Source organism: Pseudorasbora parva, chromosome 21, assembly GCF_024679245.1.
Source record: "Pseudorasbora parva isolate DD20220531a chromosome 21, ASM2467924v1, whole genome shotgun sequence".
NCBI classification, from domain to species: Eukaryota; Metazoa; Chordata; class Actinopteri; order Cypriniformes; family Gobionidae; genus Pseudorasbora; species Pseudorasbora parva.
Window position 1 is genome coordinate 938,247 of NC_090192.1, and position 27,500 is coordinate 965,746.

Sequence of the window (27,500 nt, forward strand, 5' to 3'; positions counted from 1 at the left end):
ACAGAATCAACTTTGTTTATGTGAATCCTCCACTAAATGAGCATTTGGACATCCGTCTTCTTCCGTCATTTTGCTCTAAACTATAAATCAGTGTTTAATAAATGCTGTGAAATCATTGAACTTCACGAGACTCTACAAGAGTGATTCCTGAAAGGCTTTCTGCAAAAACCCAAACACCTTTAAAAGAAGAAAAAAATCATCACTGACTTTCAGAGCGGCGACAGAAACGACTTTCCACTTCGAGGACCTTGATAGAAGTGTAGTGGAGTAAAGAGGATGATATTTGTCTTTCAGATGGAGTGAAGTTAAAGTCAGAAGATTACAGAAAGAATAATACTCCAGTAAGAAAACAGAAATAAGATTATTTTTCTCACCCCATTGGCAGATCATTTTGCTTGATTTATCTGTTTTTTGACATTTTACTGATCTAGTAAATGCATCTTGATTTAAGAATTTTTAGATATTTAGACTTAAAACAGGACAAAAATACTAAGTAAGAAGAGCATTTTTTTGCAGTGTAAAGTGATATCAGGTGTGAAAGCGGCCGATTAGGAACATCTGGTGAAGGGAAAACTCTTATAATTACTTTACACAGAACCAATCAATCTCAATTCAGTCTGACCTCACTGTACACACTGACCCGAACTGCCTTTGATTTCTCAATTATGACATATGGTGCACCGAAACCCAACTTTCACAATCTATAACCTCTACCATTACCACACTGCAGAAAATGTTCCATGTTTAAGACGCACTTTTAGAAGAAAGGGTTCTAACGGCGCTACGTATTTGGAACCCCTAAAAGGCTTTATATGGAACCTTTCATTCATTATCATTTGTTTTGTCCTTTCCAGATTAAAAATGTCATATTATTGACAAACATTTCCTGTAGCTCAACCTGTGGAGTGTGGCGCTAGCAACACTAAGGTCATGGGTTCGATTCCCAGGGAAAGCACGAGCTGACAATAATGTAAAATCTTTACCTTGAATGCAATGTAAGTCGCTTGCGTCTGCCAAATGCATAAATGTAAACATTTCAGTGCATTCAAATGCATTTGTGAATGAAAGTTCAAGATATGGGGGTTAAAAATGTATATATTTATCTCATTTTATGTAGTTTATAGGATATTACGTTACTACAACAGTTTAATAAACAATAATTTAATTACAACTACAAATGTTGCAGGATAATGAATAATTGCCTAAATTTTTTGCAGCGCACTCTCTTTTCTAGACCTTTCCTTACATCCAATGCCACACACACACACACACGCATGCACACACAAACACACACGCACGCACGCACGCACGCACACACACATATTGTAATATTAACTTAAAAGGGGGACCTCAATTAAATATGACTTAATACCTTACTCCCATTAAGATGATCTTTCTCTTTGACCACGAAAGCTGACAATGCTCACAGTCTAATTAACACTCAGCCACCAACGCCACAACTCAACCTGAACCGAGCCACAGGATAACCCTCTCATCGGTCTTTGTCTCCACCTGTGTTGTAATTAAAGGAACTGTATGTAAGAAATGTATTTCGATGAATCATAAAATGGCCCTGATATGTCTCTAGACATTAAGAAATTCTGTTAACGTCAAACACTTCTATCACTGCCAACAGTAGTCCGGCAGGATATTGTCATTATAAAGTTGTTGTTGCAGCTCAACTGATGTTGATGTCATGTTGTGTTTTGGCCTGAAGCTCCGCCCTCCACTTATCGACCAATCACAGAGTCAGTAGTGTTTGGGGTTGCCAGATCTGCTCTAGTTACCACAGCTGCAGATCTACAAACGTTCTGCTGATCCTGCAGCCAATCTGGCAACCTCGAGTCAGGTGGAGAGGAGGGGGAGACACCGCTCTACAGTCATCTGAAAGGGATTGCAGTACCAGTTTTGGCCACAATCTTACACACACTTCCTTTAATGGTCAGACGGAGCCATAAAGCATGCTTTGTGTGATACTGCTGAAAGTGAAAACATGTCCAGCCTCACCAACACACGGATCATCTTTCAGCTTCATTACAGCCGAGACAAAGAGCGTCTGTGTTCTCTAACCGAGCTCATTATAGAGGAGCCGTCTCCCGTCTTGTCCATCTCAAGTCTTTCAGCCTCAACCAAGCTCAGGAAACTACGAGCATCTGAATTATTTTAAAATGCGATGACTATGCTGCAAAAAATATTTTAAAAAATCTTTAATCAAGATGCATTTACTAGATGAGTAAACTAACGTCAGATATTTTAGCTTTTTTCTGGGGAAAAATATCTAAATGAAGTGAGTTTCTGCTTAAAACAGGATGAGATGAGAAAAGTAATCTTATTTCTGTTTGGGACGGAAACAAGAAACAAGATTTCAATCAGAAATACGATTTGTTTTCTCACCCCATTGGCAGATCATTTTGCCTGTTTTAAGCAAAAACTCATTTTGATTTGATTTGATGTCGTTTTACTGATCTAGTAAATGCATCTTGATTTAAGAATTTTTAGATATTTAGACTGGAAACAAGACAAAAATACTGAATAAGAAGAGCATGTTTTGCAGTGTGACGCCATAGAAGAACCATTTTTGGTTCCCCAAAGAACCGTTTTCTGAAATGTTCTTTAAAGAACAATTTTTTTCAAAACATTTTAGTCTAAAGAACCTTTTGTGCAATGGCAAGGTTCTTTGGATATTAAAGGTTCTTCATGGAACCATAAACCCTGCAAAAGAACCATTTAAGAACCTGTATTTTTAAGTGCATGTACTGCAAAAAATGCTCTTCTCACTCAGTATTTTTGTTTTGTTTCTAGTCAAAATATCTAAAAATTCTTACGTTAAGAAACATTTACTAGACACGTACAAATGATTGTCTTGTTTTGGGAAAAATAACTCAAAATGAAGAGAGTTTTTGCTTAAAATAAGATAAATAATCTGCCAATGGGGTGAGAAAAATAATCTTGTTTTCTGTTTGAATTAAGATTATTTTTCTCACCCCATTGGCAGATTATTTATCTTATTTTAAGCAAAAACTCTCTTCATTTTGAGTTATTTTTCCCCAAAACAAGACAATTACTTTTGCTTGTCTATTAAATACTTCTTGTTTTAAGAATTTTTAGATCTTTGGACTAGAAACAAGACAAAAATGCTAAATTTTTAGAAAAGCATTTTTTTTGCGGTAATGGGGTTACACCAAGCTAACATAAAGCGTGAGTGACAGAGGTTAAACTAACACGCCTTTAACATGCCTCAGACATGATCTAGCTCTCTCTTTCTTCTGCAATATATCATTCTGCTGTCATTTTCAAAAAGCCAAGCGAGCGCAAGTTAAGAGCCGGAGTGTGAGGTTCCAGTCCTCCTCTCCAGAGAGATGTTATCAGCTCCTGTATGCTCAGCTATGCTTCTGGCATCTGTGGCTCGGACCTCACAGCGCTGACAGAAAGGAATGCTGCGGCTCGGCTCACCTGGAGCTCCTTATTCTTCCTCTGCAGATCTGCATTCAGAGCCTCCTCGGCCTCCAGACTGCTGCTGGCGCTGCTTATCTCCACATCTTTCCTGCAGAACACACAATATGAGGATGCACTGCAAAACATGCTCTTCTTACGCAGTAATTTTGTCTTGTTTCTAGTCTAAATATCTAACAATTCTTAAAACAAGAAGCTTTTACTAGATGAGTAAAATTACATACGATCTAAACAAAAATCTAAATGAATTAAAACAGGCAAAATGATCTGCCAATGGGGTGAGAAAAATGACCTTATTTCAGTTCGGAAACCAGAAACAAGATTTCAATCAGAAATAAGATTATTCTTCTCACCCCATTGGCAGATCATTTTGCCTGTTTTAAGCAAAAACTCTCTTCATTTAGATTTTATTTTTACGAAAACAGGGAAAAGTATCTTATGTCATTTTGCTTGTCTAGTGATTTAAGCATTGCTAGATATTTAGACTAGAAAAAAGACAAAATTACTGAGCAAGAAGAGCATTTTTGTGCAGTGTGGGAGTGACAGGGATAATTTCGCAGGCGTGCTCTGCGTTGTTTGCTTGCCTTGTCCGATAAACGTCAACCATGTCTCAGTTTATTAAAAGTGCCAGTCAATCCCAACACAACATTGAAAAGGACTTATTGATTGATGTAGATTGTACATTTTTTAAACTAAAGCCCCTTTAAGGCAACTCGGTTCACTCGACGGCCAGCTTGGTAACACCCTGCAAACTACACTGCAAAAAATGCTCTTCGTATTTAGTAATTTTTTCTTATTTCCAGTCCAAATATCTAAATATTCTTACATCAAGATGCATTTACTAGATGAGTAAAATGACAAGATATGTTTTCGTGTTTGGGGTGAGGAAAATAATCTTGTTTCTCTTTGGGACGGAAACAAGAAACAAGATTATTTTTCTCACCACATTGGCAGATCATTTTGCCTGTTTTAAGCAAAAAAAAATATTTAAAAAAATAATTTTATTTTTAAGAAAACAAGGAAAATTATGTTGTTTTACTGATAAAGAAACTGCATCTTAATGTAAGAATTGTTAGATATTTAGACTAGAAACAAGACAAAATTACTGAGTAAGAAGAGCATTTTTTTTGCAGTGTAGGGAACATGGTGACGGAAAAAAATATGAGATGGCAGGACAAAATTATATTACAAAGTAAGGTTTTACATTCTCTAGTAAAAGTATTGTATTCCCCACAAAGTTTTACATTCCCAGAGAAACTTTGCATTCGCTCACAACATATCTGTGTTCTCTGGTAGTGTTGCATTCCTCCAAGAAACTTTGATTGTTCTTTGGAACTTTTGCATTCCATCAGAAAACATTTGCAAAACCTTTGCATTCTGTAGTAAAAGTATTACATTAGCCCACAAATCTTTAGCTTTCCACAAAAAAACTTAGCGTTCGCTTACAAAACTTAGTGCACAAAACTTAGGGTGAAAATCTTAGTGTACAAAACTTAGTGTGCAAAACTTAGGGTGAAAAACTTATGGTGAAAAACTTAGGGTGAAAAACTTAGGGTCAAAAACTTAGGGTCAAAAACCTAGTGTGCAAAACTTAGGGTGCAAACTTAGTGTGCAAAACTTAGGGTGCAAAACTTAGTGTGCAAAACTTAGGGTCAAAAACCTAGTGTGCAAAACTTAGTGTGCAAAACTTAGGGTCAAAAACCTAGTGTGCAAAACTTGGGGTAAAAAACCTAGTGTGCAAAACTTAGTGTGCAAAACTTAGGGTCAAAAACCTAGTGTGCAAAACCTAGTGTGCAAAACTTAGGGTGCAAAACTTAGGGTCAAAAACCTAGTGTGCAAAACTTATGGTGAAAAACTTAGTGTGCAAAACTTAGGGTGCAAAACTTCGGGTCAAGAACCTAGTGTGCAAAACTTAGGGTGCAAAACTTAGTGTGCAAAACTTAGGGTCAAAAACCTAGTGTGCAAAACTTAAGGTGCAAAACTTAGTGTGCAAAACTTAGGGTCAAAAACCTAGTGTGCAAAACTTAGGGTGCAAAACTTAGTGTGCAAAACTTAGGGTGCAAAACTTAGGGTGCAAAACTTAGTGTGCAAAACTTAGGGTCAAAAACCTAGTGTGCAAAACTTAGGGTGAAAAACTTGTGTGCAAAACTTAGGGTGAAAAACTTAGTGTGCAAAACTTAGTGTGCAAAACTTAGTGTGCAAAACTTAGGGTCAAAAACCTAGTGTGCAAAACTTAGGGTGCAAAACTTAGTGTGCAAAACTTAGGGTCAAAAACCTAGTGTGCAAAACTTATTGTGCAAAACTTAGTGTGCAAAACTTAGGGTCAAAAACCTAGTGTGCAAAACTTAGGGTGAAAAACTTAGTGTGCAAAACTTAGTGTGCAAAACTTAGTGTGCAAAACTTAGGGTCAAAAACCTAGTGTGCAAAACTTAGGGTGCAAAACTTAGTGTGCAAAACTTAGGGTCAAAAACCTAGTGTGCAAAACTTATTGTGCAAAACTTAGTGTGCAAAACTTAGGGTCAAAAACCTAGTGTGCAAAACTTAGGGTGAAAAACTTAGTGTGCAAAACTTAGTGTGCAAAACTTAGTGTGCAAAACTTAGGGTCAAAAACCTAGTGTGCAAAACTTATGGTGAAAAACTTAGTGTGCAAAACTTAGGGTGCAAAACTTCGGGTCAAGAACCTAGTGTGCAAAACTTAGGGTGCAAAACTTAGTGTGCAAAACTTAGGGTCAAAAACCTAGTGTGCAAAACTTAAGGTGCAAAACTTAGTGTGCAAAACTTAGGGTCAAAAACCTAGTGTGCAAAACTTAGGGTGCAAAACTTAGTGTGCAAAACTTAGGGTCAAAAACCTAGTGTGCAAAACTTATGGTGAAAAACTTGTGTGCAAAACTTAGGGTGAAAAACTTAGTGTGCAAAACTTAGTGTGCAAAACTTAGGGTCAAAAACCTAGTGTGAAAAACTTGGGGTAAAAAACCTAGTGTGCAAAACTTAGTGTGCAAAACTTAGGGTCAAAAACCTAGTGTGCAAAACCTAGTGTGCAAAACTTAGGGTGCAAAACTTAGGGTCAAAAACCTAGTGTGCAAAACTTATGGTGAAAAACTTAGTGTGCAAAACTTAGGGTGCAAAACTTCGGGTCAAGAACCTAGTGTGCAAAACTTAGGGTGCAAAACTTAGTGTGCAAAACTTAGGGTCAAAAACCTAGTGTGCAAAACTTAAGGTGCAAAACTTAGTGTGCAAAACTTAGGGTCAAAAACCTAGTGTGCAAAACTTAGGGTGCAAAACTTAGTGTGCAAAACTTAGGGTGCAAAACTTAGGGTGCAAAACTTAGTGTGCAAAACTTAGGGTCAAAAACCTAGTGTGCAAAACTTAGGGTGAAAAACTTGTGTGCAAAACTTAGGGTGAAAAACTTAGTGTGCAAAACTTAGTGTGCAAAACTTAGTGTGCAAAACTTAGGGTCAAAAACCTAGTGTGCAAAACTTAGGGTGCAAAACTTAGTGTGCAAAACTTAGGGTCAAAAACCTAGTGTGCAAAACTTATTGTGCAAAACTTAGTGTGCAAAACTTAGGGTCAAAAACCTAGTGTGCAAAACTTAGGGTGAAAAACTTAGTGTGCAAAACTTAGTGTGCAAAACTTAGTGTGCAAAACTTAGGGTCAAAAACCTAGTGTGCAAAACTTAGGGTGCAAAACTTAGTGTGCAAAACTTAGGGTCAAAAACCTAGTGTGCAAAACTTATTGTGCAAAACTTAGTGTGCAAAACTTAGGGTCAAAAACCTAGTGTGCAAAACTTAGGGTGAAAAACTTAGTGTGCAAAACTTAGTGTGCAAAACTTAGTGTGCAAAACTTAGGGTCAAAAACCTAGTGTGCAAAACTTATGGTGAAAAACTTAGTGTGCAAAACTTAGGGTGCAAAACTTCGGGTCAAGAACCTAGTGTGCAAAACTTAGGGTGCAAAACTTAGTGTGCAAAACTTAGGGTCAAAAACCTAGTGTGCAAAACTTAAGGTGCAAAACTTAGTGTGCAAAACTTAGGGTCAAAAACCTAGTGTGCAAAACTTAGGGTGCAAAACTTAGTGTGCAAAACTTAGGGTCAAAAACCTAGTGTGCAAAACTTATGGTGAAAAACTTGTGTGCAAAACTTAGGGTGAAAAACTTAGTGTGCAAAACTTAGTGTGCAAAACTTAGGGTCAAAAACCTAGTGTGCAAAACTTAGGGTGCAAAACTTAGTGTGCAAAACTTAGGGTCAAAAACCTAGTGTGCAAAACTTATTGTGCAAAACTTAGTGTGCAAAACTTAGGGTCAAAAACCTAGTGTGCAAAACTTAGGGTGAAAAACTTAGTGTGCAAAACTTAGTGTGCAAAACTTAGTGTGCAAAACCTAGTGTGCAAAACTTAGTGTGCAAAACTTAGGGTCAAAAACCTAGTGTGCAAAACTTATTGTGCAAAACTTAGTGTGCAAAACTTAGGGTCAAAAACCTAGTGTGCAAAACTTAGGGTGCAAAACTTAGTGTGCAAAACTTAGTGTGCAAAACTTAGGGTACAAAACTTAGGGTGCAAAACTTAGGGTGCAAAACTTAGGGTGAAAAACTTAGGGTGAAAAACTTAGGGTGAAAAACTTAGTGTGCAAAACTTAGTGTGCAAAACTTATGGTGAAAAACTTAGTGTGCAAAACTTAGGGTGCAAAACTTAGGGTCAAAAACCTAGTGTGCAAAACTTAGGGTGCAAAACTTAGTGTGCAAAACTTAGGGTGAAAAACCTAGTGTGCAAAACTTAGTGCAAAACTTAGTGTGCAAACTTAGTGTACAAAACTTAGTGTGCAAAACTTAGTGTACAAAACTTAGTGTGCAAAACTTAGTGTACAAAACTTACTGTAGAAAACATAGGGTGAAAACTTAGCTCATAAAACTTAGTGTACAAAACTTAGTGTACAATACTTAGTGTGCAAAACTTAGTGTACAAAACTTAGGGTGAAAAACTTAGAGTGCAAAACTTAGTGTACAATACTTAGTGTGCAAAACTTAGTGTACAAAACTTAGGGTGAAAAACTTAGAGTGCAAAACTTAGTGTACAAAACTTAGTGTACAATACTTAGTGTGCAAAACTTAGTGTACAAAACTTAGGGTGAAAAACTTAGAGTGCAAAACTTAGTGTGCAAAACTTAGTGTGCAAAACTTAGTGTGCAAAACTTAGTGTGCAAAACTTAGTGTGCAATACTTAGTGTGCAAAACTTAGTGTGCAAAACTTAGTGTGCAAAACTTAGGGTCAAAAACCTAGTGTGCAAAACTTAGGGTGCAAAACTTAGTGTGCAAAACTTAGGGTGAAAAACTTAGTGTGCAAAATTAGGGTGCAAAACTTAGTGCAAAACTTAGTGTGCAAAACTTAGTGTGCAAAACTTAGTGTGCAAAACTTAGTGTGCAAAACTTAGTGTACAAATCTTAGTGTGCAAAACTTAGTGTACAAAACTTACTGTAGAAAACATAGGGTGAAAACTTAGCTCATTAAACTTAGTGTACAAAACTTAGTGTACAATACTTAGTGTGCAAAACTTAGTGTACAAAACTTAGGGTGAAAAACTTAAGCCCCTTTCACACTGCGATTCCGGCAAACACACGGATAATGCGACCCAGCATTTGTTCCCGGGCCGCTAGATTTGGTCCATTCACACTGCCAGTGAAATACCGTAATATGTGCGCTTTCACACACAACCCGTAACGGTCCCGGGTCGAGTTGACACGTGACATCCTGATGTGACGTATAACGGCGAGCGATCTCCGCTTCAGCGCGGAGAGTAAGAAGCTCCGTGGTCTCGACTTGTGTCCAGTTTGCGCTCATTTCTGCTTGTTTAATTTTAGTTTCTTTTGTAGACGAACACTCTCTGCATTTAAAACACCGACGAGCTCTTCTGGCACTGCAGGGTTGTATTATTGAAATAACAAGCTCTAGGAGTCGCACGATAACTACGCACACGTTGCGGCATTAGTTTTGGCTTTTGTTCACACAGCGCTCGTCCCGGGTCGAATACCGCAATGTTACTAGGTCCCCGACCCGGGTCAAATTCGGTAATCAATCCCGGGACGTGGTTGCTTTCACACAGAAGGTGACCCGGCAATGAATATTGCGGGTCCGACGTGCAGTGTGAAAGGGGCTTTAGTGTACAAAACTTAGGGTGAAAAACGTAGCTCATAAAACTTAGTGTACAAAACCCGCCTATGACGTTCCGTCTCTCCATTGGACTGATTACATACGTGCTTCACAACGCAATCACGCAGAGGCGTTCCCAGAGCGGTGACACAGCTCGAGTTCCTTGAACAGGAACTTAGTGTACAAAACTTTAGTTCAACAAAGATACTTTGAGTTTTCTTATTAAACTTAGTGTACAAACCTTTAGTTTAACAAAAATAGCCTACTTTGCCTTTTCTTACAAAATTTAGCGTGCAAAACAGTTTTTCAAAAAATTCTAGTTTAATTTGCACATTAACCTTTAACCCTTAAAATATTAAAATCAGAAGGAAGGAAGGGATATTTATGACAATTTCCCTTTTTCCTTTTCTCACTGGGGCCTCCATGAAACAGCTGTTTTTTCTTTCTACAGAATAGACACCATTCTGCATACTAACAAGCCTGAACAGATCTAGGAGCCCGGAGCCTTTAACTCATCAAAGCCAAGATAACGGCGCTCCAAGCACATATCATGTTATACACAAGAGCCATCCAAACATCTGGCTTACTGCGAGATCTCTCCTCGGAGACGTCAAACATCTCAGGACAAGATCATAAATGGATGTTTATTCTGCGTTGACTAGATCAGGGATGCCCAAAATTCTTGGGGTTAAAGGGTTAGTTCACCCAGAAATGTAAATTGTGTGATTAATTCCTCCTGTGGTTGGCCAGCCGTCAGACCTCCGCTCATCTTCACACACAGATGAAGATATTAGTGTTGAAATCCGATGGCCAGAATAGAGTTAGTGCGCAAAAAACACTAAATAACGACTTATATAGTGATGGCCAATTTCAGAACAAAGCTTCGAACCGTTATGAGTCAGTGAATCGATTCATGATTCGGATCGCGTGTCGCACGATCTGGGACAAATATAAAAATATATTTAACAGGCAAAATGATCTCCCAATGGGGTGAGAAAAATAATCTTGTTCTGTTTTGGACGGAAACAAGAAACAAGATTTCATATCAAGATGTCTTATGTCATTTTACTTATCTAGTAAATGCATCTTGAATTAAGAACGGTTAGATATTTAGACAAGGAACAAGACTAAAATACCAAGTTAGAAGAGCTTTTGTTGCAGTGTGGCTCACCTCCTGATCATCTCCTCCAGACTGGCCCTAATCCTGCTCATCTCGGTCAGGTTGTCCATCCCGTTCCTTCCCTCCAGCCTCCGCCTGCTCTTCTCCAAATCTGTCCTTTGTTTACGCTCCTGCTCCAGCAGATACTCCAGCTAGGAGGAAATTAAGCAGTTGTGTGACTTAATGAACTAATAATCGGAGTGCATGGAAAAAAATGCTTCTCTTACTTATTTTTGTCTTGTTTCTAGTCAAAGTATCTAAAAATTCTTACATTAAGAAACATTTACTAGACAAGCAAAAATTATTGTCTTGTTTTGGGAAAAAATAACTCAAAATGAAGAGAGTTTTTGCTTAAAATAAGATAAATAATCTGCCAATGGGGTGAGAAAAATAATCTTAATTCAAACAGAAAACAAGATTATTTTTCTCATTTTTGTCTTGTTTCCAGTCTAAATATCTAACAATTCTTAAATCAAGATGTATTTACCATGGCCGTCGCTGGGCCCCCCTAAACTTATGCCTCAGCCCCCCTAAAAGTATGTGATTAACTTTTAAAACATATGAAACTGGCCGGACGCTTCGGCTTTGTCCCGTTTTTTAGTCTGTCTGTTCTTCATTCAGCAGCGGCGCTGAGCAGAGCGCACGTCAGAAGCAGAGGTGTGTGTGTGTGTGTGTGTGTGTGTGTGTGTGTGTGTGTGTGTGTGTGTGTGTGTGTGTGTGTGTGTGTGTGTGTGTGTGTGTGTGTGTGTGTGTGTGTGTGAGCCTGTTTATGTGGTTTATGAGGACACAAATTTGTATAACTACATGGGTATTACACTGGTATTACACTATAAATGTGGTTTATGAGGACATATCAAATGCTCACCGCTCGTCAATGTCAAAATATTTGATGCAACCAATCAAATCAGAGTAGGCGGGCTTTATGTTCACACAGAAACTGCTGAGGCTGAGCGCGAATTTCACTCGACGACGTAAAGTGAGAGAAATGTAAGCAGATAAACTAAACATTCATGTTTGACAGCTGCTGCTTTAAGTCAGAAATGTTAAACAAAAGACAAAAATATTCAGGCAAAGGAACAAACTTTTGTCCAATTTCGCCATTTTTACTGAAAATAAAGGCTACCTAGGCCTATTCATAATGTAGCCTAGGCCTAATTAACGAACAAGAAATATTAACAAAGCCATTTTCATAAGATTAGGCATAAGATTAATAAAGAATGTGTACATACTGTAAATTAATATAATTCAATTAGTAATCTTCTGTAAATAAAAAATAAACGTATTTTTTCAACCTGTATTGGGTATAAGATTATTAATGTGTTTATTGTGAATTTAATCAACTTAAAACTCAAATAAACTGTAAATTAACGTATCTAAGAAAATGCTTCATAAAACATAAACATCAGTATGTTAATAAACCATATGTTTACTTTATTCACTAACGAAAATGGGAAAAACGATATCAGTCAAAGCTCAGCGTTATGAGGGGAAGAGACCAGATAAAAACAGAGAAAAAGAGAGAAAGAAACGCCCCTGGTGTTTACTATACGACATAAAACAACATGCATTCCTATTTTGGGAATGTTCTGTAATTAATCATTTTTGGACTCAAGTTTGTTGGGAACTGATTAACCATAAGATCTTGCCTGTGTTTGCTGAACGATGTCTCTTCTTTGAATATTGGTGTAGTAGACGAAAGGACACCGGAGCTGACCAACATCAAAAAACAAGACAAAATACTACGTAAGAAAAGCATTTTATGCAGAGGACTCACATCCTCCGCCTGCAGCTTCAGCTTGGCTTTCTCTTTGGTCAGGAGGTTCACCTTCTCTTCCTCACACTGCAAGTCCTCGATGGCCTGCTGCAAAAATAAAACACACACTGTAAAAAATACAAACGGAAAATGTACTGGTACATTTCATCCAGTCATTTTACGGACATTTCCGTTGACCCTTAAAGCACAAACTAATGCAATGTGTAATTTAAAATAGACTGCAAAAAATGCTTTTCTTACTCAGTATTTTTGTCTTGTTTCTAGTCCAAACATCTAAACATTCTTAAAAGAAGAAGTATTTACTAGACAAGCAAAAGTAATTGTCTTGTTTTGGGGAAAAATAACTCAAAATGAAGAGAGTTTTTGCTTAAAATAAGATAAATAATCTGCCAATGGGGTGAGAATAATAATCTTAATTCAAACAGAAAACAAGATTATTTTTCTCACCCCATTGGCAGATTATCTTATTTTAAGCAAAAACTCTCTTCATTTAGAGTTATTTTTCCCAAAACAAGACAATAATTTGTACTAGTCTAGTAAATGTTTCTTAATGTAAGAATTTTTTGAAATTTTGACTAGAAACAAGACAAAAATACTGAGTATGAAAATATTTTTTTGCAGTGTACAGGAAAATTCCTTATATATTTATACAGTACATTGTGCCACATTTTTACTGAATTTTTTACAGTGCCGAATCTCACAGGTCTGTCGAGCAGATGTGGTCTAAAGCTTTGTCTCATCTGACTGGGATGCTTTCATTTGTCCGATCACAGATGATGGCTTAATCAAATCAGACCCTGAAAGGCACGGTCATTCTCGTCTAAAACAGACAGAAATGCACAAACCCAACATTTGGCTTTGACTCTGTGAATGAAGAGCTCAAATATCCGTCTGACAGCTGAGAAGGTAAAGCCAGCGGTCGTTTATCACACAGATGAGCTGCTACTGTTGGATAGCTGGCGTACGGTACTCAACGCCGCTCGTAGAGTTTTATAGAGCACAAAAGAGAGAGAAATAAAACACACTTGGCTTTCTAAGCTGAACTACACGGGCATGAACACAGCAGTGGCCGTGATGTGGGATGTTCGATTAAAGAAACACTGCACCGTTTTTAGAAATAGGGCTTATTCAACTTCTTTCCTACATTTAGAAATGTGGGCAAATGCATTTTTGTCTCAGTGCATTGTTTTAGTTTGGCAGGGTCACCGCAAGCTTAGCTTAGCATAATGAATGGAATCCTATGTTGCCAGATAGCATTTCCAGAGTAAAAAAACAGCATCACGACACTGATGCGTGAAGAGAGGTTACTTTTAAAGTACTTAGGAACATTTGTTCTAAATTATCATCAAAAATGAATGAATAATTCATCCGTTTTATGACATGCAAATCCGTTATTACTGAAGCACTGCAAAAAATGCTCTTCTTATTTCGTTTTTTTTTTTCTTGATTCCAGTCCTAATGTCTAAAAATTCTTAAATTAAGATGCATTTAGTAAATAAGTAAAATTAGTTTTCTGCGGAAAAAATATCAAAATGAAGAGAGTTTTTGCTTAAAACAGGCAAAATGATCTGCCAATGGGGTGAGAAAAATAATCTGATTTCTGTTCGGAAACAAGAAACAAGATTTCAATCAGAAATCAGATTATTTTTCTCACCCCATTAGCAGATCATTTTGCCTGTTTTAAGCAAAAACTCTCTTCATTTAGATTTAAGAATTGTTAGATATTTAAACTAGAAACAAGACAAAATTACTAAGTAAGAAGAGCATGTTTTGCAGTGAGAGTGCAGTATTTGAGCTATGCACTGTGATTTGATCAGTAATTAAGATTAAAACAGAACTGCTCACTGCTGCAACTCATTATAAAACATTTTGTAGGAAATATTCTTTATCATTTAAGAAATAATCGCAGCGGTGACCTGAACTCTCTAAGTCACTTTCCAGATTAAAGTAGGAAATGTCTTGTTGTGCCAGAGGGAAGTGAACGCAAACCTGTTAACGATTCCCAAATTGTCTTCCAGATGCGCCTGTCCGTGCAAAAGAACAACCTGTGCTGAAAGCCTCATGACTGACCTTTACACCACCGCATCCCAGGAACTCCGTCAAAACTGTCCAACATCTGTCTACACTGCAAAAACTGCTCTTCTTACTTAGTATTTTTGTCTTGTTTCTAGTCTGAACATAAAACACTTCTCAAAACAAGAAGTATTTACTAGACGAGTAAAAGTAATTGTCTTGTTTAGGTAAGAAATAACTCCAAATGAAGAGAGTTTTTGCTTAAAATAAGATAAATAATCTGCCAGTGGGGTGAGAAAAATAATCTTAATTCAAACAGAAAACAAGATTATTTTCCTCACCCCATTGGCAGATTATTTATCTTATTTTAAGCAAAAACTCTCTTCATTTTGAGTTATTTTTCCCAAAACAAGACAATAATTTTTACTTGTCTAGTAAATATTTCTTAATGTAAGAATTTTTTGATATTTTATTTTATTTTCAACAAAACAAGACAAAATGTCTTATATAATTTTACTTGTCTAGTAAATACTTCTTGTTGTAAGAATTTTTAGATGTTTGGACTAGAAACAAGACAAAAATACTGAGTAAGAAGAGCATTTTTGCATTTTTTGTTCTAGATTCTGGATCATGAACAGCGAATGCGATTTCCCCGACTCTCACCTGGCTCAGCTCCAGCAGGTGCTCCTTTTCTTTCTGCAGCTTCTGGAGCAGGTCGTTCCTCTGGGCAAGATCCTCAGAGAGCTTCCTCACCGCAGAGTCGGAGGACTAGAGAGACAAAGAACATTTGTAATATAATCATGTGTGAATGGGGGAAAATGTTGCAAAAATTATGAGAAATACAATTGCAATATGGGAAATAAAGTCACAATTATGAGAATTAAAGTTGCAATTAAAAGAAATAAAGTTCAAATGAGAAATAAAGTCAGAATTACAAGAAATAAAGTTCAGATGAGAAATAAAGTCAGAATTACAAGAAATAAAGTTCAGATGAGAAATAAAGTCAGAATTACAAGAAATAAAGTTCAGATGAGAAATTAAGTCAGAATTACAAGAAATAAAGTCAGAATTACAAGAAATAAAGTTCAGATGATAAAAAAAGTCAGAATTACAAGAAATAAAGTCAGAATTACAAGAAATAAAGTCAGAATTACAAGAAATAAAGTTCAGATGATAAATAGTCAGAATTACAAGAAATAAAGTCAGAATTACAAGAAATAAAGTTCAAACGAGAAATAAAGTCAGAATTACAAGAAATAAAGTCAGAATTACAAGAAATAAAGTTCAAATGAGAAATAAAGTCAGAATTACAAGAAATAAAGTCAGAATTACAAGAAATAAAGTTCAAACGAGAAATAAAGTCAGAATTACAAGAAATAAAGTCAGAATTACAAGAAATAAAGTTCAAACGAGAAATAAAGTCAGAATTACAAGAAATAACGTCAGAATTACAAGAAATAAAGTTCAAATGAGAAATAAAGTCAGAATTACAAGAAATAAAGTTCAAACGAGAAATAAAGTCAGAATTACAAGAAATAAAGTCAGAATTACAAGAAATAAAGTCAGAATTACAAGAAATAAAGTTCAGATGATAAATAAAGTCAGAATTACAAGAAATAAAGTCAGAATTACAAGAAATAAAGTTCAAACGATAAATAAAGTCAGAATTACAAGAAATAAAGTTCAAATAAGAAATAAAGTCAGAATTACAAGAAATAAAGTTCAGATGAGAAATAAAGTCAGAATTACAAGAAATAAAGTCAGAATTACAAGAAATAACGTCAGAATTACAAGAAATAAAGTTCAGATGAGAAATAAAGTCAGAATTACAAGAAATAAAGTCAGAATTACAAGAAATAAAGTTCAGATGAGAAATAAAGTCAGAATTACAAGAAATAAAGTCAGAATTACAAGAAATAAAGTTCAGATGAGAAATAAAGTCAGAATTACAAGAAATAAAGTCAGAATTACAATAAATAAAGTCAGAATTACAAGAAATAAAGTTCAGATGAGAAATAAAGTCAGAATTACAAGAAATAAAGTCAGAATTACAATAAATAAAGTCAGAATTACAAGAAATAAAGTCAGAATTACAAAAATAGTCGCATTCATAAGAAATTAAGTCGTAATTGCTAGAAATAGTCACATAATTATGAGAAATAGTCACAGTTATGAGGAATAGTCACAATAACTAAAATATTGTCGTAACTATAAGATGAAGTTGTCATCGAGAAATAAAGTTGCATTCATTCGAAATAGTCATAGTTGTAAAAAATAGTCGCAATTACAAGAAATAGTAAAAGATGCAAGTATGTGAAATAGTTACAATTACGTGAAATAAAGTAAAAATTACAAAAATATTCGCAATTATATGAAATAAAGCTTCAATTACGAAAAATGTAATTGCAATTGCAAGGCAAATTTGCAATCATGAGAAATAAAGGCACAATTACAAGAAATAAAGTCTAAACATGAAAATTGAAACTTCATTACAAAGAGAAAAGGCATGTGGCAGATATGTGATTTGTTTTAACAACGACATGAGGGACTAATAGAGGACGTGTGTGTGTGTGTGTGTGTGTGTGTGTGTGTGTGTGTGTGTGTGTGTGTGTGTGTGTGTGTGTGTGTGTGTGTGTGTGTGTGTGTGTGTGTGTGTGTGAGCCTGTTTATGTGGTTTATGAGGACACAAATTTGTATAACTACATGGGTATTACACTGGTATTACACTATAAATGTGGTTTATGAGGACATATCAAATGTCCCCATACTTCAAATGGCCTTAAAAACATACTAAATGATGTTTTTTTGAGAAAGTAAAAATGCAGAATGTTTCCTGTGATGGGTAGGTTTAGGGGCAGTGTGTGTGTGTGTGTGTGTGTGTGTGTGTGTGTGTGTGTGTGTGTGTGTGTGTGTGTGTGTGTGTGTGTGTGTGTGTGTGTGTGTGTGTGTGTGTGTGTGTGTGTGTGTGTGTGTGTGTGTGTGTGTGTGTGTGTGTGTGTGTGTGTTGGGTAGGTTTAGGGGCAAGTGTAAGGGGATAGAAAGTACGGTTTGTACAGTATAAAAACCATTACGCCTATGGAGAGTCCCTGTAAACCACATAGACCAACGTGTGTGTGTGTGTGTGTGTGTGTGTGTGTGTGTGTGTGTGTGTGTGTGTGTGTGTGTGTGTGTGTGTGTGTGTGTGTGTGTGTGTGTGTGTGTGTGTGTGTGTGTGTGTGTGTGTGTGTGTTTGGGCCTCTGAGCTTTGAGAAGCAGATGTAGAGCAGAAGGGTAGAAAAGCTCTTTGAATACTTTCATCCTGATACCACAGCTGTCATTTCACTCCCATCTGAACTCAAACAGACATAAACGAGAAGCGTGAGCCGATGAATATCACACACATCTGCAGTTACTGGAAATTGTTAAGAGATGAGACAAAATTATAATTGGAAAAAAACATGCACTGCGAGCTGTAATTGAAAGGTAGCACACACCAAGCTTGAATTAAAAGTCAGCAGTTAAGGTAACAATTACTATGATCGTGTCACAATGCCTGAGGAACTTGAACATTTCAAGAGTTTTGTTTTCAATTTAGAAACAATGAAAGCTGAATGTCATGCTCTTGAATTTGCTCTTGTGTTTGAGTTGAGGTCACACATGAAGTCACCCACAGTTTTGCTATGGCAACAAATGGACTACAAACTGTTTTCACTTGAAGAGTTAAAGAGCAAATAATCTGTACAGGTCTGGTCTTGTGTCGCCTTTACCGTGAGGATCTTACACATTTAACATGGACAGAATGTCATCCAAACTCCCCCTAAAGGATCCTCACAACTGCTGTCAGAACAACCCTCAACAAATGTAATATTCACATCAAATTTAAAATGTGAATCATAAGATAAAGCGAAAGACAGTTTAAATCATCAGAAAAAAAGTTGCAGCTATAAGAAAAACAAAACATTAAGTTGCATTTAAGAAATTACAAGTCAAATTTGTAAGATAAAAAAATGTGCGATTACGAAAGATTGTTGCAACTGTGACAAAGTTGCAATCGCCAGAAATACAGTCGAAATGATGACAAGTAGTCGCAATTACGAGACAAAGTTGCAATCATGAGAAATTGATTTTGCAATTTCAAATATAAAATTGCAATTATGAGAAATAAAGTTGCATTTATAAGAAATAGTCATGATTAGGAGAAGTCATAAGATAAAAAAGCGCAATTATGAAAAATAGTTGCTACAAAGTCACAATTACAATAAATAAAGTTGCAATTGTGAGATATATAGTCAAAAGTATAGGTAACACTTTATTTTGATAGTCCACTTCAGACATTCTACTGACTAAGTAACTTTGCAACTACATGTCAACTAACTGTCATAAGAGTATTTGTAGACTGTCTGATTAATATTTACTAAACCTTTATTTTGTTGGTCCACCAACAGACATTCTACTGACTATAAGTAACTTGGCAACTACAATTCAACTTATTCTACTAACCCAAACCCCAAACCCCAACACCTAACCATTATCTACCAGTCTACTGACAGTATGCTAATACTCTAATGAGAGTTAGCTGACATGTAGTTGCAAAGTTACTTATAGTCAGTAGAATGTCTAAAGTGGACTATCAAAATAAAGTGTAACCAAAGTATGAGACAAAGTTGCAATCACCAGAAATAAATTTGCAATTACAAATGTAAAACAGCAATTATGAGAAATAGTTACAATTATAAGAAGTAAAGTTGCAATTATGAGAAATATAGTCGCAGTTATGAGAAATATAGTCACGGTTATGAGAAATATAGTCACGGTTATGAGAAATATAGTCGCAGTTATGAGAAAAATAGTCGCAGTTATGAGAAATATAGTCACGGTTATGAGAAATATAGTCGCAGTTATGAGAAATATAGTCGCAGTTATGAGAAATATAGTCACGGTTATGAGAAATATAGTCACGGTTATGAGAAATATAGTCACGGTTATGAGAAATATAGTCGCAGTTATGAGAAATATAGTCACGGTTATGAGAAATATAGTCGCAGTTAGAGAAATATAGTCACGGTTATGAGAAATATAGTCACAGTTATGAGAAATATAGTCGCAGTTATGAGAAATATAGTCACGGTTATGAGAAATATAGTCACAATTATGAGAAATATAGTCACGGTTATGAGAAATATAGTCACGGTTATGAGAAATATAGTCGCAGTTATGAGAAATATAGTCGCAGTTATGAGAAATATAGTCGCAGTTATGAGAAATATAGTCACGGTTATGAGAAATATAGTCACGGTTATGAGAAATATAGTCACAATTATGAGAAATATAGTCGCAGTTATGAGAAATATAGTCACGGTTATGAGATATATATATATATATATATATATATATATATATATATATATATATATATATATATATATATATATATATATATATATATATATATATATATATATATATATATATATATATATATAGTCCCAATTACGAGAAAAAGTTGCAATCACAAGAAATACATTTCACAATAAAATATAAAATTGCAATTATGAGAAATAAAGTAGCATTTAGGATATAGTCACAATTCTAATTTATAAAGAGAAAGATAATTGCAATGATAAAAGATTGTTGCAACTATGGATTTTGCAATTTCAAAATATAAAATTGCAGTTATGAGAAATAAAGTAGAATTTAGGAAATAGTCAGAATTAGACATTTGTAAGATGTTTTTTTTTTTAGCAATTATGAAAGATTGTTGCAACTGTGACAAAGTTGCATTCAGGAGAAATTGAGAATTTGAAATCATGAGAATGTGTTTGAGTGCAGCTCGGTACCTGCTTGGCCTCCTCCACTGCAGTCAGAGTGTTCTCCAGCTCCTCCAGATCTCTGCGCAGACCGCAGCACTCAGCCTCCAGTCTCAGCCTCTGGGAGTCCAGCTGAGCCACAGCTTCGTCCTCCAAACGCTCCTCCAGACGCTCCTGATCCTGATCCGGAGAGGAAGAGAGAGAGAGGATGAGGCTTCCCTTCACACCGCATTCAGCACTTCAGAAGGGGACGACAGGAAAAAGAGCAGCTAAAGAGGCTCAAAGAAGCTGAGCTCTTCACAACCTTCCCAACACGATCACGTGTGAATGCGTATCAATAATACGGGTGTGCAATCTCGTGGAATGCATATGCCAAAATGTAAAAATTATGAGAAATATAATCACAATTACGAGAAATATAGTCACAATTATAAGGAATATAATCACAATCATTGAGAAATATAGTCACAATTATAAGGAATATAATCACAATTATGAGGAATATAGTCACAATTACGAGAAATATATTCACAATTACGAGAAATATAGTCAAAATTATGAGGAATATAGTCACAATTACGAGAAATATATTCACAATTACGAGAAATATATTCACTATTATGAGGAATATAGTCAAAATTATGAGGAATATAATCACAATTACGAGTTATGAGAAATATAGTCACGGTTATGAGAAATATAGTCACGGTTATGAGAAATATATAGTCGCAGTTATGAGAAATATAGTCACAGTTATGAGAAATATAGTCGCAGTTATGAGAAATATAGTCACGGTTATGAGAAATATAGTCACGGTTATGAGAAATATAGTCGCAGTTATGAGAAATATAGTCACGGTTATGAGAAATATAGTCACGGTTATGAGAAATATAGTCACGGTTATGAGAAATATAGTCATGGTTATGAGAAATATAGTCGCAGTTATGAGAAATATAGTCGCAGTTATGAGAAATATAGTCGCAGTTATGAGAAATATAATCACAATTACAAGAAATATATTCACAATTATGAGGAATATAATCACAATTATGAGAAATATAGTCACAATTATGAGGAATATATTCACAATTACGAGAAATATATTCACTATTATGAGGAATATAGTCACAATTATGAGGAATATAATCACAATTACGAGAAATATATTCACAATTACGAGGAATATAGTCACAATTATGAGGAATATATTCACAATTACGAGAAATATATTCACTATTATGAGGAATATAGTCACAATTATGAGGAATATAATCACAATTACGAGAAATATAGTCACAATTACGAGAAATATAGTCACAATTACGAGAAATATATTCACAATTACGAGGAATATAGTCACAATTATGAGAAATATAGTCACAATTACGAGAAATATAGTCACAATTACGAGAAATATAGTCACAATTATGAGGAATATATTCACAATTACGAGAAATATATTCACTATTATGAGTAATATATTCACAATTATGAGGAATATAATCACAATTACGAAAAATATATTCACTATTATGAGTAATATAGTCACAATTATAAGGAATATAAATCACAATTACGAGAAATATATTCACAATTATGAGGAATATAGTCACAATTACGAGAAATATATTCACTATTATGAGGAATCTAATCACAATTGCGAGAAGTATATTCACAATTATGAGGAATATATTCACAATTATGAGGAATATAGTCACAATTACGAGAAATATATTCACTATTATGAGGAATCTAATCACAATTGCGAGAAGTATATTCACAATTATGAGGAATATATTCAAAATTATGAGGAATATATTCACAATTATGAGGAATATATTCACAATTATGAGGAATATATTCACAATTATGAGGAATATATTCACAATTACGAGAAATATAGTCACAATTACGAGAAATATATTCACAATTACGAGAAATATATTCACAATTATGAGGAATATAATCACAATTACGAGAAATCAAGTCACAATAACGAGAAATATAGTCACAATTACGAGAAATATATTCACAATTATGAGGAATCTATTCACAATTACGAGAAATATAGTCACAATAACAAGAAATATAGTCACAATAATGAGAAATATAGTTACAATTACGAGAAATATAGTCACAATTATGAGAAAGGCACAATTTTTTATTGTTGCAGCTATGCTAAATATTTAAATAATTATGAAAAAATAAAGCTTCAATTACAAGAAATAGTCACAATGGCAGGAAAAAGTCACAATTACAAAAAATGTGTTGCAATTACGAGAAAGTCACAATTATGAGAAATATAGTCACAATTACAAAAAATAAAGTCACCACTGCAAGAATAGAGATCACCAGAAATAAAGTTGCAATTACAAGAGATAAAGAAATATGATAAATAAAATGACCTTCTCCAACAGCCTCAGGCGACACACATTCAGAGGATGACGACAGGAAAAAGAGCAACAAAAGAGGCTCAAAGTGTAAAGCCTCGTATCTGGCAGCTGAGCTCTTCACAACTGTCCTGTGATCTGAAGACAGCGTATTCTAAAAGCATGAGGAGGACAAAATGAACTTCCCTCAACGAAGCAGAGCATTTATCAAACTAGTCCCAACAGGACATAAAAAGCTCAGCTTTCTGATCTCTCCTCAGAAACTTGTGCTTGGATACGCGTCATTGTTGCTAATGTATCTGTACCAATTTCAAAACACACAAATATGAGGGTCCTTGCAAAGTTGGCACTTTTAATCACCCTGACAAGGGACCATACTCATTCAAGCTTGACTAGTTAGAAAAGCTCAATTTATAACACTTGCTTATCAACTAAGACAATGATGGTAGTGTTACACGAGCACACCAACTGGGAGAGACATAACATTGGATGCAATTGCATGAAAACATATGCAATTACGAGAAAGTTCTCGCAATTCTGAGGAAAAATTGTCTCAATTACAAGAAATATAGTTGAAATTACAAGAAAATTTTACAATTAAGAGAAAAATAGCCACAATTACAAAACATTTGTTACAATTACAAGAAATGTAGTCAAAATTACAATAAAAAGTTGCAGTTGCGAGAAACAGTCACAAGTATGAGAAAGGCGCAATTACAATAAATATAGTCCCAACTACAATAAATAGTCACAATTATGAGAAATATAGTCACAATTACAAAGAAATTTAGACACAATTACAAGAAATTGTGTCACTGTTACAAGAAATTGTCACAATTACAAGACATATGGTCACAATTACATTTTTTTGCCATTACAAGAAATATAGTCAATTACAATAAATAAATAAATGCAATTATGAGAAATATAGTAGCGATTACGAGTAATATAGTCACAATTATGAGAAATATAGATGCAATTAAAAGAAATAGTCACAATCACATGAAATATAGTCACAATTATGAGAAATGTACAATTACAAGAAATAGTCACAATTACAAGAAATAGTCACAATTACAAGCAATATAACGGTAATTACAAGAAATATTACAGAAATTGCAAGAAATATTTACAGTTATGAGAAATATAGTCACAAGTATGAGAAAGGCACAATTACATTTTTTTTTACAATTACAAGAAATAGTCACAATTACGAGGAAATTTAGACACAATTACAAGAAATTGTTTCACTATTACAAGTAATTTTGCCATAATTATGAGAAATATAGTCACAATTTAAAAAATTGCAATTACAAGAAATTTTGTCAATTAAATTAAATAAATGCAATTAGGAGAAATATAGTCAGAAGTATGAAAAAGGCACAATTACAGGAAATAATGTCACAATTAAGAGAAATATAGAAGTGATTACTAGAAATATGGCCACAATTGTGAGAAATATAGTTGCAATTGAAAGAAATAGTCACAGTTCTAAGCAATATAACGGTAAGTACAAGAAATATTGCAGCAATTGCAATAAATATTTACAATGACGAGAAATTTTGTCACAATTATGAAAAAGTCACAATTACAAGAAATGGTCACAATTATGAGAATATTTAGATGTTTTGTCATGTATAAAAGTGAATTTTACATTCTATTTCTAATAGCATCTGTTAAGTGTGCGCTTAGGTGTAAGGTATCAGTTGCTTCATTAATTAAACACAATGCACAAACACAAAACACACACACACACACATTCCACTTGCAAACAGTCATTAGTGGTGTTTGCTGAGGCACGGCTATGATTTCCACCTGGCGGTTGATAAAAAGTCGAAAAAATCCCAGACTTACAGCAGTTTAAGGATGGACTTTGGGAATATAATACTTGGGAGTGACTTTTACCAATAATAAATGTCCTAGCAATGTCCTAACAACTGCTCGCAACCTTTTAAGTGCTCTGAATGCAGTAGCAACCATATAACAACGCTCAGGCAACCATTGTTTTGCACTGGCAAACACGTGCACATTCTTTTTAGTCATTTAGGCAATTCTGAAATCATGCAGATATTCTTAAGTTCATAATATGATCATATAAATGCAACATTACAATGAATACATTTGGCAGACACATTTATCCAAAGCAAAGGTAAACAGACGGGTGCTGCAAACAAAGCTCTTCTTAATTAGTATGTTTTTCTTGTTTCCAGTCCAAATATCTAAATATTCCTAAATCAAGATTCATTAACTAGATCAGTAAAATGACATAAGATATTTTTTCTTGTTTCTGGGGAAAAATATCAAAATGAAGTGAGTTTTTGCTAACAACAGGCAAAATTATCACCCAATTATTTCTGTTTGGGACGGAAACAAGAAACAAGATTTCAATCAGAAATCAGATTATTTTTCTCACCCCATTGGCAGATCATTTTGCCTGATTTAAGCAAAAACTCATTTGAATTGATTTTCAACAAAACAAGAAGCAATATCTTATGTCGTTTTACTGATCTAGTAAATGCATCTTGATTTAAGAATTGTTAGATATTTGGACTGGAAACAAGACAAAATACTGAGTAAGAGGAGCGTTTTTTGCAGTGTGTTCTCTGGGAATCAAACCCATGCATTATCAGGATGGCGTGCAGTACCTGATGGAGTGGGACGGATGTGCTGAAACTGTCCCAGTCCAGGTCCTCATGCTCAGCTTCATCAGAGAGGGACTCGACCTGACACACTCCATCCATCTCTGAGAAGAAGCAATGATTTCACACACACTCCTCCATGTGTCTCCAACAGCTGGACGCCTCCTGTGTTTTGCAGTCGAGGGCGTAACTCATTTATTGAAGGCCATCCCTGGTCTAACACAAACAGGTGCTCTTATTTGGGCCGAGGTGTAGAATAACAAACGGTTTGCTGTCACGATCTGTCACTAAAACGCTCGTGTTGTTCGCGAGATTAAAGCAAATGTTCGAGAAACAGCGCAGACACTGATTTGTGGTCTCTCTCGTGCATTTATTTAAAAAATGAATCCATGCCTACAGTCTGGAAAATGTCTGAGAGTGTCAGAAGAACAAAGCTATTATTGTAATCTATGTAAAAATCTGTTTGCCATTCATTTTCTACACGAATCACCAGACAAAACACTCAGCGCTCAGACATCAACCATTTACATCTAAATCAGCTGAACCAGGAACTGGCAGACGTGATTATATCTCAACAGGTGTGACCGAATCAACGCATGCAATCTATGGGGTATGTTTTTGGTGAATTGCATACCCAACTACCATAAATGTGATGCATGGCCTAACTCCCACTCTGTAAGCGGTTGAGGCTCAGCCAATGCACATTCAGACAAAATAATGGAGATCATTATGACGGCCTCGTCATGAAACTCTTCATCACACACAGATGATGCACAGATATTACCGCCTTCACAATCTGCTTCAAATATGAGCATAAATTATAAGCAAACAATCTTCCCACTTTCAAAAATAATGAATATCAGCAGATTTTATCATGCTGGTTTATAGTATGACAATAAAATACATTTATAATATTACAACAGATTCTATTTCTAATAAATGCTGTTCTTTCAAACTTTATATTAATCAAAGAATCCTGAAAAATCAATGACTCTCATGGACGGAATTAAAAAGTGTATAACACTGGCAAAGTTTTGAACCATTGATAGAATGATGAAGTTAATTCTATTTTTTATTTTAAATACAAAACTGATTTCAAAAAAGTTGGGACACTGTACAAATTCTGAATAAAAAAGGAATACAATAATTTGCAAATCTCATAAACTTATATTTTATTCACAATAAAATATTGTGAATTGACTCATTTTGAAATGTCATGCCAAATATCGGCTCATTTTGGATTTCATGAGAGCTACACATCCCAAAAAAGTTGGGACAGGTAGCAATAAGAGGCCGGAAAAAGTTAAATGTTCATATAAGGAACAGCTGGAGGACCAATGTGCAACTTATTAGGTCAATCAGGAACATGATTGGGTCTAAAGAGCCTCTCAGAGTGTCAGTGTCTCTCAGAAGGCAAGATGGGCAGAGGATCACCAATTCCCCCAATGCTGCGGCGGACACTAGTGGAGCGATATCAGAAAGGAGTTTCTCAGAGAAACACTGCACAGAGTTTGAAGTTATCCTCATCTACAGCGCATAATATCATCCAAAGACTCAGAGAATCTGGAGCAATCTCAGAGCGTAAGGGTCAAGGGTCAAAACCAAACTGGATGGCCGTGATCTTCAGCCCTTAGACGGCACTGCATCACACACAGGAATGCTACTGTAATGGACATCTCAACATGGGCTCAGGAATACTTCCAGAAAACATTGGTGAACACAATCCACCGCGCCATTCGCCGTCGCCGGCTAAAACTCTACAGGTCAGAGAAGAAGCCATATCTAAACATGATCCAGAAGCGCAGGCGTTTGCTCTGGGCCAAGGCTCATTTAAAATGGACTGTGGCAAAGTGGAAAACTGTTCTGGGGTCAGACGAATCAAAATTTGAAGTTATTTTTGGAAAACTGGGACGCCATCCGGACTAAAGAGGACAAGGACAACCCAAGCTGTTCTCAGCACTCAGTTCAGAAGCTGATCTCTGATGGTCTGGGGTTCATGAGTGTGTGTGGCATGGGCAGCTTACACATCTGGAAAGGCCATCAATGCTGAAAGGTCTATCCAAGTTCTAGAGCAACATCTGCTCCATCCAGACGGTGTCTCTTTCAGGGAAGACCTTGCCTTCTCCAACATGACAATGCCAGAGCACATAC

General features: G+C 35.4%; 1 protein-coding gene across 1 annotated transcript in view; it reads right to left on the reverse strand.

Moving 5' to 3' along the window:
* Positions 1-27,500, reverse strand: part of LOC137056136 (putative uncharacterized protein MYH16) — a 79,411-nt gene that overhangs the window by 35,102 nt on the left and 16,809 nt on the right. Inside the window, exons 3-7 of the mRNA XM_067430121.1 lie at positions 20,351-20,500; positions 15,198-15,302; positions 12,522-12,608; positions 10,760-10,899; positions 3,454-3,544 (exon numbers count right to left, since the gene is read on the reverse strand). Of these exons, the coding sequence (XP_067286222.1) occupies positions 3,454-3,544; positions 10,760-10,899; positions 12,522-12,608; positions 15,198-15,302; positions 20,351-20,500 (573 nt within the window). The remainder of the gene's footprint in view (positions 1-3,453; positions 3,545-10,759; positions 10,900-12,521; positions 12,609-15,197; positions 15,303-20,350; positions 20,501-27,500) is intronic.